General features: G+C 47.9%; 1 protein-coding gene and 1 pseudogene across 2 annotated transcripts; both read right to left on the reverse strand.

The window, feature by feature from the left end:
- Positions 1 to 31: 31 nt before the first annotated feature.
- On the reverse strand, positions 32 to 14,398 carry LOC134331874 (G2/M phase-specific E3 ubiquitin-protein ligase-like; annotated as a pseudogene).
- On the reverse strand, positions 2,633 to 4,795 carry LOC134331906 (uncharacterized). Of its 2 annotated transcripts, XM_063013442.1 has the most exons (4): positions 3,922 to 4,795; positions 3,702 to 3,777; positions 3,467 to 3,576; positions 2,633 to 3,388 (listed from the first exon to the last, which is right to left on the reverse strand). In XM_063013442.1, exons 3-4 carry the CDS (start codon positions 3,500 to 3,502, stop codon positions 2,729 to 2,731), a joined length of 696 nt encoding a protein of 231 aa, XP_062869512.1. In that variant the 5' UTR covers positions 3,503 to 3,576; positions 3,702 to 3,777; positions 3,922 to 4,795; the 3' UTR covers positions 2,633 to 2,728. The 2 variants fall into 2 exon arrangements, with proteins under 2 accessions (XP_062869512.1, XP_062869513.1); XM_063013443.1 differs by having other exon boundaries at positions 3,491 to 3,777; positions 3,922 to 4,793.
- Positions 14,399 to 14,650: the final 252 nt, after the last annotated feature.

Below are 14,650 nucleotides of genomic sequence, written 5' to 3' on the forward strand. Positions count from 1 at the left end.
TGCACATCCAAGTAGTAAAAATTTAAATTTATTATGCAATCTTTTGCACACCTTCACAATCAAGGAGATAGTCTGCCCAGTAACCCAAGGTTTGTCCTTCTCTGAGCCTCCTGTTGCTCCCTGATGGACTGAGGTCAAGTTTGAAAAGTCTCTCAAGTTCAAGAGCAGTCAGTTTCTTTTCTGAGTAGCACAGGACAGGGGCCAGCAATGTATGGTACTGCTGCAGTGCAGTTAAAAACTGAAGGGCTGAAAGACCTTCCTTAAATCTAAAGAGTACCACACAGTTACACTGCTGTATAGTGCCAATCACATACAGTATGTGTATAAACAATATGATAAACATTCTTTAAAATGACTATCCATTAAAACAATCACCAGAAACATTTTTTAAAAATCTAGTACATTATTGATGCTATACTTAACTGACATCAGTACTTATTGTAAGTTGCCATTTAACAGCTGAATTGCAGACTGGCACTATATTTGCTTTTTACATGGAATATGCTGTTACCTGTCGATTACACACATGTTGCGGTCAATAATATACCATCGGAGATAGTCTGACACAACTGTTTTCTTTTCTTCAAGAGCAGCCACATGTCTCAGACAGCCAGCTGTCTGTAACATTGTGCTGTGCCTCAGAGTACAGTTTCAGTGCTTCCACAGAAGCAGCATTCTCAATCTAAAAGACAAAAATGGGGCCCACAGTAATCAACCATTTCATTAAAACAATATTCTTGTATCATTGTCTATTTCATCAGCTCAACAAACCATATAGGTGCACTTAGGAGTTCTTTGGTTTCAGGCTGTATATCACAAAAGGTTCTTCAAAGGTTCTTTGGTAAAGACAATGGCTCTACATAAAGGCATGAGTTCAATACTGAATTATTTGCATGCATATACAACACTTCAATAATATGAAAAACTACTTATGCATGTTCATGCAGCATTATAAATATAACCACTGCATTTATTAAAAACCCTTGAGGAAAATTTTTTAAATGTGTGTAGACAATATGTTTCTTGGCATACCTTAACACCTTTTTAACTGGTGTTACGCAGTTAGCAGTGCTGCTGGAGTTTTTAAACGCCTTAGTGTCACTGCTGGACTGAGAATAGTCCACAAACAAAAAATATCCAGCCAACAGCACCCCATGGGCAGCATCCTGTGACCACTGATGAAGGTCTAGAAGATGACCAACACAATGGGCAGCAGATGAGCTATCTTTGACTTTAGATCTACAAGGTGGACCAACTAGGTAGGAATGTCTAATAGAGTGGACAGTGAGTGGATGGTATTTAAAAACTCCAGCAGTGCTGCTGTGTCTGATCCACTCATACCAGCACAACACACACTAACACACCACCACCATTTCAGTGTCACTGCAGTGCTGAGAATCATCCACCACCTAAATAATACCTGCTCTGTAGAGTCCTGACCATTGAAAAACACAGTAAAAGGGGGCTAACAAAGTATGCAGATTGGACAACAGATGGACTATAGTCAGTTTTTAACAACTACAAAATTATCCTATATGGTAAGTGGAGCTGACAAATAATCAAAGAGCATATAAACAAGGAGGTGGTTTTAATGTTATGGCTGATCGGTGTATAAGCTCAGTCAATAAATGTATATACTGTATCTGCTCGCCTTTTCATTCCATTACATACATAGCTTAATCCTACTTCCTGTACTATCACAAAATAGTAAATGCAGCCATTCCTCTGTGTATGTGTGCATGGAAGTAAACTTTTAAGAAACAAATCAATAAACCCTGTCCTACAATAGCCTTATGCTTTTCTTACCTCTTGCAAAGCTTTCCCTATTTCTTCTTCAATTATTAAATCAACTGTTGCTTTGAATGAAGGCTGGCCTGCTAGGTAATGTACAAGATCTTCTGACAGGAAATGGGGACCTGGACCTCCATGCACAACTGACACTGCAATCATCTTCCCTGCCAAGTAGTACTCATCCTCCCTGACAGCTGTGAATGAAAATTATTCTTATTTCTAAATTCAGATAAGCTGAAACTCAGCAAATTGTTGCTTAATATCTATGGAACAGTTCAATTAACAAATCATATCAATGATGTAACATAAGTGGAAGTCACAAGTCTAACACTATAAATACCATTTGCATTGTAGACCAAGAAACGTTGTCCTGCTGGTCCATCAAAAATTGGCCGATCTTTTAGATGTTTCATTACAGTTTTTTGAGTTCGCTTAGACCCAATTTCTGGGACTCTCTCTTCTTTTGTCCAAACTTAACACACAGCTGCCCAAACGACATACACAATATGCAGAATATCTTACACTTCTGGACAAAGCAAACACTTCACCCAAAGCTCTGTAAACTCTTGCTAGAATGGTATTTTTGAATCCAAACTCGACACACACAGCAACTGAATAGATTTTTCTACACGACAACTACACACTGATGGAATAAATCCAAAACACTACTAGCTTGTGGTTTTTGAGTGTTCAGTGTGCAAAACTCAGCAGTCTGCTGTAAAAGTCTGTCATAGTACTCATATGTACATATGTTTTCATAAATACACAGGCTATTTATGCATAATTAGTAAATAAACACCATAAAGTAAAACAATGTAATGTTTATTTTTTGAGTATGAACATTACTGAAACAAACATGCTGTATATACTGTAACATTACAAAACACAAAAATATAATAGGCCAGTAGCTCCAAAGAAAAACAAAGGGGAAAAAAAATTAGGGTGCGTCTTGTCTTCTGTCTGGGTCTGGCCACAACAACTCATCTACATCACAAGCAATGTCCTCTTTGGCCAGACAGCTAGGGAAGTACCGTCTGGAGTGATGTATCCACCCCTGGCACGCCCCCTCATCAATGTTACCACAAGCCTCCTCCATTGCCTGGAGAAGCGGGATGCGTTGGTGGGGCAGCCGATCATATACCTTCCACCTCCATGCTGAAAAGAACTCCTCAATGGGATTCAGGAATGGAGAGTATGGTGGAAGGTAAAGCAAAACGAATTGTGGATGATCAGTGAACCAGTTTTTGACCTGAACAGCCAGGTGGAAACTAACATTGTCCCAGACAACAACGATGCTGGACTGCCCTGGTCCCTCCCCCTCGTGATGGGGAATAAGAATGTTGTGCAGTGTTTCAAGGAAGGTGATGATGTGTGCTGTGTTGTAGAGACCAAGGGTGGCATGCTGATGAACACCACCATTCTGGCTTATAGCTGCACACATTGTGATGTTGCCACCAAGCTGCCCAGGAACACGGACGATGGCACAGTGTCCTATAACGTTCCTCCCCCTGCGCCTTGTTTTGGCAAGGTTGAAGCCAGCGTCATCTGTGTAAAGGAACTTCTGTTCCATAGCAGCAGCATCTAGCTCCATCACCCTCTGAAACCAAACATTACAGAAAATTTAAATATACAAAGTACTCAATATTATGTTGCACAGAGCAATGGATTACAGTACCTGTGAGAGGATAGCATAGTGTACCTGCACATTCATAGCGCAGTTGCTTCACCAGTTCAGAGTTGCGCTGAAACGGGACCCTGTATATCTGCTTCATGCTTACTTGATGTCTATGAAGGAGACAGCCCAGTGCAGATAAACTCACGGAATGGATATTGCTAAATGTGACATTGTCTTTACATGTAATGATGTATTGTCGTATTTGTCGAAGGCGTATGCTGTTGTCTGCCCTGACCATGTTTATGATTTTCTCTTCCTGCTCTGGGGTGAATGGCCATCTTCTTCCTCCAGTAAGAGGTAGTCTTGCAGTTCTGCAGAAACATGATGTGAATGGTTATTAGTGTAAAGTGAAATGCTACTGTAAATGATCTGGCACTACACTGCAGTAGTACAGTGGTGTACACAGTTCAGTTGTGAGAGTTCAGTAGTGTGGTATAGAAAATAGGTTTACTTACCTATTCTCATTCCGAAAGGTCCGGATAATGTTTGCTACAGTGTAGCGGCTTAGATTAGGCTGAACCCTCTGCCCAGCCTCATGAAAACTCAACCAATGGTTGATCACATGGTCAACCAGAGTGGCCCGGATCTCATCGGTGATAGTTGCTCTTGCTGGTGCTCCTGCTGGTGCTCTTGCTGGTGCTCTTGCTGCTGGTGCGATTGCTGGTGCTCTTGCTGGTGCTGCTGGTGCTGGTGCTCTTGCAGGTGCTCTTTCTGCTGGTGCGATTGCTTGTGCTCTTGCTGCTGGTGCGATTGCTTGTGCTCTTGCTGGTGCTCTTGCTGGTGCGATTGCTGGTGCGATTGCTGGTGATGCGATTGCTGGTGCTGGTGCTCTTGCTGGTGCTCTTGCTGCTGGTGTAATTGCTGGTGCTCTTGCTGGTGCTGGTGCTCTTGCTGGTGCTCTTGCTGCTGGTGCGATTGCTGGTGCTGGTGCTCTTGCTGCTGGTGCGATTGCTGGTGCTTGTGCTCTTGCTCATGCTTGTCCTCTTCCTCTTCCTCATCCTCGTCCTCTTCCTCGTCCTCTTCCCTGGCTTTGTCCTCTTTCTCCTGCATTTGCCTCCATTGTTGTGCAAACCAAGATGTGTAACCTGTGACCTCTTTTATAGGGCTCAGGTGTTAATTTGTAAAGATTATCCAGAAGTGTTTTCACCTGTGGGGGCTGGGTTTGGGCAATTGGTTCATGGGTGTGGTGTTTGCATGGCAGTGTATTCCAAAAATAAACACAGGGTATTCAGTTTGTATTGCTTTATTAAATGTAGCAACCTGTGTTTAGTGTTTGGCTAAAAGTGTGTTTTAGAATTGCTAGCTGAGTGTAAGGTAGAGAATAAGCTTATAGTTTAGAGTACCAGGTCAATAGAAAGGCTATTTGAGTTAGTAATTTCTAAAATTGTGCTACTAGTACCATTTTTTGGGCCTTAGCAACTGCAAAAAACTGTAATAGAGTTAGAAACTCTCGTCTAGGACCACCTGCATCAATTCCATCTTCAAAAACACCAGCATCATCAGTAAATCTGACCAGCATGTCACAGGTTTCTGAATAGGTTGCACGCCTGAAACCTCGGATTGCTCCATCCCAAACATTTGACCTTGAGATGTTAAACCGGCTGACTCTTCCATGATCAATAGGATGTGACAGATTTGTGATGATTTCAGGTAGTGTAATGTTTACCTCCTCCCTATAATTACACAAGAGTGACTTACATAGGAAATTCCAGACAGTACACGCTGTTTGACAAAGCTGATGTGCAGTAAAAGGCTGATTTCACATAGTAATGTAATTTAATATTTAATCAGTATATGTAAAGAGAAAAACTAAATTGCCACCATCAATAACTGCCAGCTTACATGGTCAAGTCTGGTATATTCTGAACATTAACAGGCTCTTCATCCTCCTCATCCTCAACACATGGTGCATAAAAGTCTGTGTATTTACTGTAGGAAATTTATCATTCCTGTGTTAAAAAGGTACTATATCCATTTTACACTGAAACATGCTTTTTAAGTGATTTACAACTTATGTAGATCCCTGAAGGGCTTTCTGTAGGATAACCATTCTACAGATGTTTTTAGAAACAATTTATCAGTTTTTTTTCCATCTAGTCTAAATTTATATAATCAAAGTTTCTATTAAGCGAGTCTTTTTTTTGCTTACCTGTAGCAAAGAGACTTGGCCTGATTGGATCCAGGTGGATCCAGATTATCCTCAGAATTTGATATTAGAATCTAAAGGAACCTAAATGTCTAACACAACAAAACTGAAAGCAATGAAATGGAGGTAACATCTGCTTCAATACCTGTCCAGCAGATATTGTAGATGAAGAATGTCCTATTGCATCTCTAAAACATGTTTAAATTGCTTACTTAGTGCAACAGGGTAAGCCATAATAATCTGGATAGTTTTGTTATGTTTCACATTATTCTTGTACTATTTCATACTTAATTTAGTCAGAGAAAAAACTCTGGTCTAAACATAAATTCAAGGTTCTGTTCCAAACATGTGACCTCATTACATTACCAGCTTACGGACAAATAATTTAAATTTACATGTTAGTACTTACACTTCATCTTCGGGTTTGTTTTTGGGAGTACTTTGGTTCTGGGGTTTAAAAACCTGAGGGTAAAAAACATACAATTTTCAACAAACTTATATAGCCTGTATTATTCTTCCCTTATGAGATATACATATATATCATTAAAACCACCTTCTTGTTTCTACACTCACTGTCCATTTTATCAGCTCTGTTTACCATATAGGAGCACTTTGTAGTTCTATAATTACAGTCTGTAGTCTACCTGTTTCTCTGCTTGCTTTGTTAGTCCCCTTTCATGCTGACCTTTAATGGTCAGGACCCCCACAGAGCAGGCATTTTTTGGTTGGTGGACTATTCTCAGTCCAGCAGCAACAATGAGGTGTTTAAAAACTCTGATCCACTCCAGCACAACACACACTAACACACCACCACGTCAGTGTCATTTCAGTGCTGAGAATGATCCAACACCTAAATAATACCTGCTCTGTGGTGGTCCTCACTTTTGAAAAGCAGGGTAACAAAGTATGCTGAGAAACAGATGGACTACAAACTGTGATTTTAGAACTACAAAGTGTTACGTGGGGGGAGAAATGAGGACCCAGGATGCAGAGAATAAAATAAAAATGTTTTATTAATGAAAAGTAAACAAATAATAACCAGTGATATAACATTTGTTAGGATCCGCCAGCACTTACCTTTCATTTTCAGGGTTTCCCAGCGTTTTGTTTTCATTCCGGTTTGTATTTTGTTTTTCTCCGTTTTCTTTAGTTTCCCCGATCGCTTTTGTTCTTGGTGGTGGTTTGCGTTTGCTTTCCCGTTTTGCTCCCTTCTCCCCCTAGCGGCCTGGAGCGGTACTGTTTTCGGAGGTTGCTGCGGTACCAGCCAATAGATCGCTGGAGGGCGGACCCCTCACACACCTGCGCCTCATTCCTCATCTCATCAACTCCTGCATTTAAACGCCGGCTTTTCTCTCACTCGTCGCCAGATTGTCTGCTTGCCATACGGTACACAGACGGCCGTTCGTTGTGTCCTTAAACCGTGAGTCTTCTTCTTTTACCTTCTCCTCTTTAACGTATTTTGTTTTTCATCGCCTCCTAGACCTTCCCCCCGTTCCTGTGTTCCTGCCGTTCCTGGTTCTCCTGTGTTCCTGCCGTTCCTGGTTTTCCTGTGTTCCTGCCATTCCTGGTTTTCCTGTGTTCCTGCCGTTCCTGGTTTCCTGTGTTCCTGCCGTTCCTGGTTCTCCTATGTTCCTGCCGTTCCTGGTTCTCCTGTGTTCCTGCCGTTCCTGGTTTTCCTGCCGTTCCGCCGTTCCTGGTCATCCTGCATTCCTGCCGTTCTTGGTTCTCCTGCGTTCCTGCCATTCCTGGTTCTCCTGCCATTCCTGGTCATCCTGCATTCCGGTTCATCACTCCTGGTCATCAGTCCGCCCTGCAGTTCCCCGGCGCTTCCAGTACCGCTCCTGCCGCTCCCCTCTCGTTTTCTGTTATCTTTTTGGTTGTTTGTTTTTGTCGTTTATTTATTATTTGTTTAAATAAAATATCGTATTATCACTTCTGGGTTTTGTTGTTTGTGCACTCGCCTTTGGGTTCCCCCCTAGTCTTTGGTGGGTTATTAACTAACCCTAACAGTACAATCTGGCCACCATGGAACCCACGGGTGCACAAACGGTTGAGGGGATCCTTATCCGCCATAACCAGATGCTGGGGACACTCAGCCAGCAGCTCGCTGACTTGACCCAGCAGGTAGTACGTCTAATACCTCCTAATCCTGTACCTCTTGCTCCTTCCCAGGTTCCGGTCGTACCTCCGACGGGTCCCGTGGTTCCAGGGTCCTCCGTGGAAACACCTGTCCCCAACCCCGAGCCCTTCTGTGGAGACCTGGAGAGGTGCAGAGGGTTTTTGTTCCAATGCGAATCCATTTTCCGTCAGCGTCCCACTACCTTTGCCACCGAGGCCAGTAAGGTGGCCTTTATTATTGGTCACCTGAGAGGCAGGGCCCTGACCTGGGCCGAAGCGGTACAGTCACAGACGGACCCTCGAGAGGGCTCGTTTGTTGACTTCCTCGCCCGGTTCAGGACAGTGTTTGACCACCCGGATTATTCGGGGAGTGCCTCTTCCCGACTATTTTCCCTGCACCAAGGTTCCCGGTCCGTGGCTGATTATTCTATTGAGTTCTGGACCTTGGCCGCCGACTCGGGGTGGAACGACGAGGCCCTCCGGGAGGCTTTCCGGCAAGGTCTCATCGACTCCCTGAGGGATGAGTTGGCGGCAAGGGACGAGAGCCCCGACCTCCACTCCCTGGTAGCTCTGGCCATCCGCTTGGATAACCGCCTCCGCAGCCGCCGCCATGAAAGGGCGGCCAGAACCGGTTCCAGGCTACCTTCCCCTTTGACCTGTTCGAGCCCCTCAGAGCCCTCAGGTGCCTCCAGTGTTGCCCCTATACCCTTAGTACCAATGCCTGAACCCATGCAGTTGGGGCGTGCCCGGTTAACCCCCCAGGAGCGGGCTAACCGCTTCAGGGCCGGGCAATGCCTTTATTGTGGTCAGGCAGGCCATATTCTCCGGGCATGCCCTGTCCGGCCAAAAGAGGGCGCCCGTCAGTAGCCGTGGGGGTACTGGCGGGCGACTCTCAGCTATCCCCCCTCCCACAACTATCCCAATCCTCCCAGCAACGCCACCTCCGCATGCAGGCAACCCTTTGTTGCCATGGCTGCTCGGTCCCTCTCCAGGCCTTGGTGGACTCGGGTGCGGAGGACAACCTGTTAGACGAAGGGCTGGCAAGTCAGCTGGGGGGGACCCTGGAGCCCCTGGACCCTCCTATCACTGCGCGAGCCCTGGATGGACGGATCATTGCCCGGGTGACCCACCGTACCGCGCCTTTGTCCCTGATCCTCTCAGGAAACCACCGGGAGACCCTCTCCTTCGTAGTTATCAAAGCTCCTCAGACCCCCCTGGTCCTAGGCTACCCCTGGTTGGCACGTCACAACCCCCACATCGACTGGGCTCGTGGACGAGTTGTGGCTTGGAGCGACTTTTGCCACGCCAATTGTCTGGTCTCTGCCATCCCTCAGCCGGGGAACGGGACAAGCACCACCCCCTCTGCAGCATCCCCTGACCTGTCCAAGGTGCCCCGGGAGTACCACTTCCTCCGCGAGGTGTTCAGCAAGTACCGGGCCCAGTCTCTACCCCCTCACCGACCCTACGATTGTGCCATCGACTTGCTGCCTGGTGCCCCACTGCCTACCAGTCGGCTCTATAACCTCTCTCGTGCTGAGAGGAGCACGATGGAGAGCTACATCTCGGAGTCTCTGGCCGCCGGAATCATCCGCCCCTCATCATCTCCCGTAGGAGCTGGTTTCTTTTTTGTCGAAAAGAAGGATAAGACCCTGCGGCCATGCATCGACTACCGGGGCCTCAACCAGATCACGGTCAAGAACCGGTATCCCCTGCCGTTGATGTCGTCGGCCTTTGAACCCCTGCACAGTGCTACCATCTTCACAAAGTTGGACCTGCGTAACGCGTATCACCTGGTGCGGATCCGAGAAGGCGACGAGTGGAAGACGGCGTTCAACACCCCGCTCGGCCACTTCGAGTACCTCGTAATGCCCTTCGGGCTTTGTAACGCCCCAGCAGTCTTCCAAGCCTTGGTCAACGATGTGCTCAGAGACTTCCTCAACCGGTTCGTGTTCGTCTACCTTGACGACATCTTGATTTTTTCCAAGTCCCGGGAAGAACACGGAGCGCATGTCCGGAGGGTCCTCTCTCGGTTATTAGAGAACAGATTGTTCGTCAAGGTCGAGAAGTGTGAGTTCCACGTCGACTCTGTGGAATTCCTCGGGGTCGTTCTGGAGAGCGGCCAGGTTAGAGCCGACCCCCACAAGATCCGAGCGGTCACAGAGTGGCCTACCCCTACCACTCGGAAGGAGCTCCAACGCTTCCTGGGTTTCGCTAACTTCTACCGACGATTCATCCGAAACTACAGCCACGTGGCAGCACCCCTCACTCGCCTCACCTCGACTAAGATTTCCTTCACCTGGCCCCGGGAGGCAGAGGAAGCTTTCCTCCGGCTCAAGACTTTGTTCACTTCCGCCCCCATCCTCATCCAGCCCGACCCCGACAAGCAGTTCGTGGTGGAGGTGGATGCATCCGATACTGGGGTAGGGGCTGTGCTCTCCCAGCGGGTGAGTCCCGAGAACCCTCTGCACCCTTGTGCTTTTTTTTCACGTCGCCTTTCTTCAGCTGAGGCCAATTACGATGTCGGGGACCGTGAGCTACTGGCGGTGAAACTGGCCTTGGAGGAGTGGAGGCACTGGCTGGAGGGGGCCGCTCAGCCCTTTGTCGTCTGGACGGACCACAAGAATTTGTCTTACGTCCAGACGGCAAAGAGGCTGAACGCCAGGCAAGCCAGATGGGCACTGTTCTTCGCCCGTTTTGATTTTACTTTGACCTACCGGCCTGGATCCCGGAACATCAAACCGGACGCCCTCTCTCGCCAGTTTGCCCCGAAGGAAGCCCTCACCTCTTCCGAGACTATCCTCCCGCCGAGTCGACTTGTTGGGCTCCTCACTTGGGACGTTCGTCGTCTAGTCACCGAAGCCCAGGCCCAGGAACCAGACCCCAGGACAGGAACCCAAACCCGTCTCTTCGTCCCGGCCACAGCTCGCTCGCCGGTCCTTCAATGGGCCCATGAGTCCCGCGTCGCCTGCCATCCCGGGACTAGTCGTACCTTATCCTTCCTAAAGAGGCATTTCTGGTGGCCATCCTTGGAGAAGGATGTTGGGGAATTTGTGGCGGCCTGTACCACCTGTGCACGCAGCAAAGCATCCCATCAATCTCCTGCGGGGCTACTTCAGCCTCTCCCTATCCCGAGTCGCCCATGGTCCCATATTGCCTTGGACTTCGTCACGGGCCTTCCGGATTCCAACGGGAACACAGTCATCCTCACCATCGTTGACCGGTTTTCCAAGGCCGTACATTTTGCTGCTCTGCCGAAGCTCCCCACAGCCTTCCAAACAGCAGAACTTTTAGTTAATCTAGTTTTTCGCGTTCATGGAATACCATTGGACATTGTGTCAGACCGAGGACCCCAATTCACCTCCCAGGTTTGGAAGGCCTTCTGCAGGGCACTGGGCGCCACAGTCAGCTTGTCCTCCGGCTTCCACCCACAGTCCAACGGTCAGGCGGAGAGGACCAACCAGGGCCTGGAGTCGGCCTTACGGTGCATGGCTGCTCGCAACCCCAAGGCCTGGAGCTCCCACCTGGCCTGGGTCGAGTATGCCCACAACTCTCTGGTGTCATCTGCCACAGGATTGTCCCCCTTCGAGGCCTCCTTAGGCTACCAGCCACCACTGTTCCCCGAACAAGAAGCCGATGTGGCAGTCCCCTCTGTTGGGCACCACCTTCGCAGGTGCCGAAGACTCTGGCGCTCCACCAGGACCACCCTCCTGCGCACTCGGGACGCCAACCAGCAGTCGGCCGATCATCGTAGAAGACCGGCCCCCCCCTATGCTCCTGGTCAAGCTGTCTGGTTGTCCACCCTTCACATCCCCTTGCGTGTCGAGTCTCGGAAACTCTCCCCCCGCTTCATCGGCCCCTACACCGTCGAGAAGATCATCAACCCCACGTCGGTACGACTGAAACTTCCCCGCCACATGCGGATCCACCCCACATTCCACGTCTCCCAGCTCAAGCCCGTGGTTTCCTCACCCTTGAACCCTCCGACCGAACCCCCACCACCCCCCCGGCTCATCGATGGGCATCCGGCATACACGGTTCGCCGGTTGCTGGATGTCCGTAGACGTGGTCGGGGCCTCCAATACCTGGTAGATTGGGAGGGTTATGGGCCTGAGGAGCGGTCGTGGGTTCCCCGGGTTGCCATCCTTGACTCCAACCTGGTCCGTGAGTTCCACCGTCTACATCCCGATAGACCCGGTAGGCCACCTAGAGGTGGCCGTTGAGGGGGGGGTACTGTTAGGATCCGCCAGCACTTACCTTTCATTTTCAGGGTTTCCCAGCGTTTTGTTTTCATTCCGGTTTGTATTTTGTTTTTCTCCGTTTTCTTTAGTTTCCCCGATCGCTTTTGTTCTTGGTGGTGGTTTGCGTTTGCTTTCCCGTTTTGCTCCCTTCTCCCCCTAGCGGCCTGGAGCGGTACTGTTTTCGGAGGTTGCTGCGGTACCAGCCAATAGATCGCTGGAGGGCGGACCCCTCACACACCTGCGCCTCATTCCTCATCTCATCAACTCCTGCATTTAAACGCCGGCTTTTCTCTCACTCGTCGCCAGATTGTCTGCTTGCCATACGGTACACAGACGGCCGTTCGTTGTGTCCTTAAACCGTGAGTCTTCTTCTTTTACCTTCTCCTCTTTAACGTATTTTGTTTTTCATCGCCTCCTAGACCTTCCCCCCGTTCCTGTGTTCCTGCCGTTCCTGGTTCTCCTGTGTTCCTGCCGTTCCTGGTTTTCCTGTGTTCCTGCCATTCCTGGTTTTCCTGTGTTCCTGCCGTTCCTGGTTTCCTGTGTTCCTGCCGTTCCTGGTTCTCCTATGTTCCTGCCGTTCCTGGTTCTCCTGTGTTCCTGCCGTTCCTGGTTTTCCTGCCGTTCCGCCGTTCCTGGTCATCCTGCATTCCTGCCGTTCTTGGTTCTCCTGCGTTCCTGCCATTCCTGGTTCTCCTGCCATTCCTGGTCATCCTGCATTCCGGTTCATCACTCCTGGTCATCAGTCCGCCCTGCAGTTCCCCGGCGCTTCCAGTACCGCTCCTGCCGCTCCCCTCTCGTTTTCTGTTATCTTTTTGGTTGTTTGTTTTTGTCGTTTATTTATTATTTGTTTAAATAAAATATCGTATTATCACTTCTGGGTTTTGTTGTTTGTGCACTCGCCTTTGGGTTCCCCCCTAGTCTTTGGTGGGTTATTAACTAACCCTAACAACATTAAATATAGGAAAACTTATCCGAGTCGCGAATCCCCATCGCCGCTTGCGAGGCCGTCGCGACCGGTATTGCAGGGATGGAGCTTCTCCATGATGGAAACGAGAGAAAAACCCCGAACCCGCCTCAGCGCAGCTCGGGGATCAGATGGCTCTGTCACCAGCCGCGTTTCACAACACAGCTGGTGATAGAGCCAATCTATAGGAAACGAGAGAAAAGTCCAAACTCGCAGTTCGGGGGAACCGGTGGCTCTGTCACCAGCCGCACCTTGCTGTCACCGGGCAGAAGCACACCTATAGGAAACAAGAGAAATACCCGAACTCGCCTCAGCGTAGTCCGGGGGGAACCAGTGGCTCTGACACCAGCCGCACCTTGCTGTCACCGGGCAGACGCACACCTATAGGAAACAAGAGAAAAACCCGAACTCGCCTCAGCGTAGTCCGGGGGGAACCAGTGGCTCTGACACCAGCCGCACCTTGCTGTCACCGGGCAGACGCACACCTTTTTAAAACAAGAAAGCCCCCGAAATCGCCTGTAGCGCAGTTCGGGGGAATGACCCACGTAACACAAAGTGCTTCTACATGCTCAGTGGAGCTGATAAAATGAACAAAGAGTGTAGATACAAGGAAGTGAACTGGACTCACGCACATGCACGCACACACACACTGTTGAACCAAAATACTGGCCAGCATTACGCATATGTTCTCCCATGTACCTCTTCCCTAAATTATGTTTCATGTTAACTCACCACGGTGTCAGCCTGATTGAATTCAGTTCTGCTCCTAGTTGTGATGACAATTTCAGAATCAGAGTCTGATTCTGATCTAGCATCCACTGCAGTTAAAAGAAACAAAAGCACTACATTAACTACAACAGTTTTAAATATATTTTTAAAAATCTTCAGATCCACAAACCTCCTCTAAAATGTTTGTCTTGGCATAGGAAAAAACAGATCCTGCAATATGTCTTTCCTATTTTTTTTTATAGTCAGCCAATATGAATGGCCTTTCTGTTCCAGGCACATGGACCACTTCGGAGCAATCTGGAAACAAAAGGACGTATGGTCCTTCATCCATGTCCTTGTTAAAGACTCTCATTTTATGGACAGCAAGTTTCAGTAAATCAGGGGCTGCTATTTCTGGGTCTGTAAATAATGGGAGTGTTTTGCCTCTTGCAGGTTTTAAATCACGCCCATGTGGCACCATCAATCCTATGTTTATCTAGAAAAATTTAAGACAAAGAATACGATTACTGTAAATCCTAATTTATATGATTGTTGCATAGCACACCAAACTGGTCTACTGATTAAAACATAAACTAACTGTAAACCTATTTTCTTGCTGACAATAGTCGTTTATTTATAACAAAACATATATTGTGGAACCTTACCTGAACTTGTCGTCTTTCATGTTTAAGTCGTCTCTTTGGCCCACAGCTAAAGGACTGTCTTTCTTTTGATTTGTAGTTTCTGTACTCCATAAACTGTTTGCACGATTGGCAAGGTTGTTCAGCTGGAATAAATAAAACTGATCATCCACACAATATGACATGAAAGTTAGCAGTCCCAGCATACGTTGTGGCAGGGTTGCCAACTCCCTTGCAAAAGTTAAACACCCCAACACCCCACACATCAGAAGAGAGTTAGCAGCCCTTTCCCGGTGGTAATCAAATAATTAACTGGGTGCATTATACTTTTTAAAAAAATAAAAAAAAAATCTCTGCCAAAGATACCTA

Source organism: Trichomycterus rosablanca, chromosome 17 (genome assembly GCF_030014385.1).
Source record: "Trichomycterus rosablanca isolate fTriRos1 chromosome 17, fTriRos1.hap1, whole genome shotgun sequence".
Lineage (NCBI taxonomy): Eukaryota > Metazoa > Chordata > Actinopteri > Siluriformes > Trichomycteridae > Trichomycterus > Trichomycterus rosablanca.

Bases quoted from the DNA above. Each gene is read 5' to 3' on its own strand.
- LOC134331906 (XM_063013442.1), bottom strand. From the start codon at position 3,502: ATGAATGTGCAGGTACACTATGCTATCCTCTCACAG. The intron at 3,389-3,466 runs GTACTGTAATCC...GTTTGGTTTCAG, and splicing joins ACTATGCTATCCTCTCACAG to AGGGTGATGGAGCTAGATGC.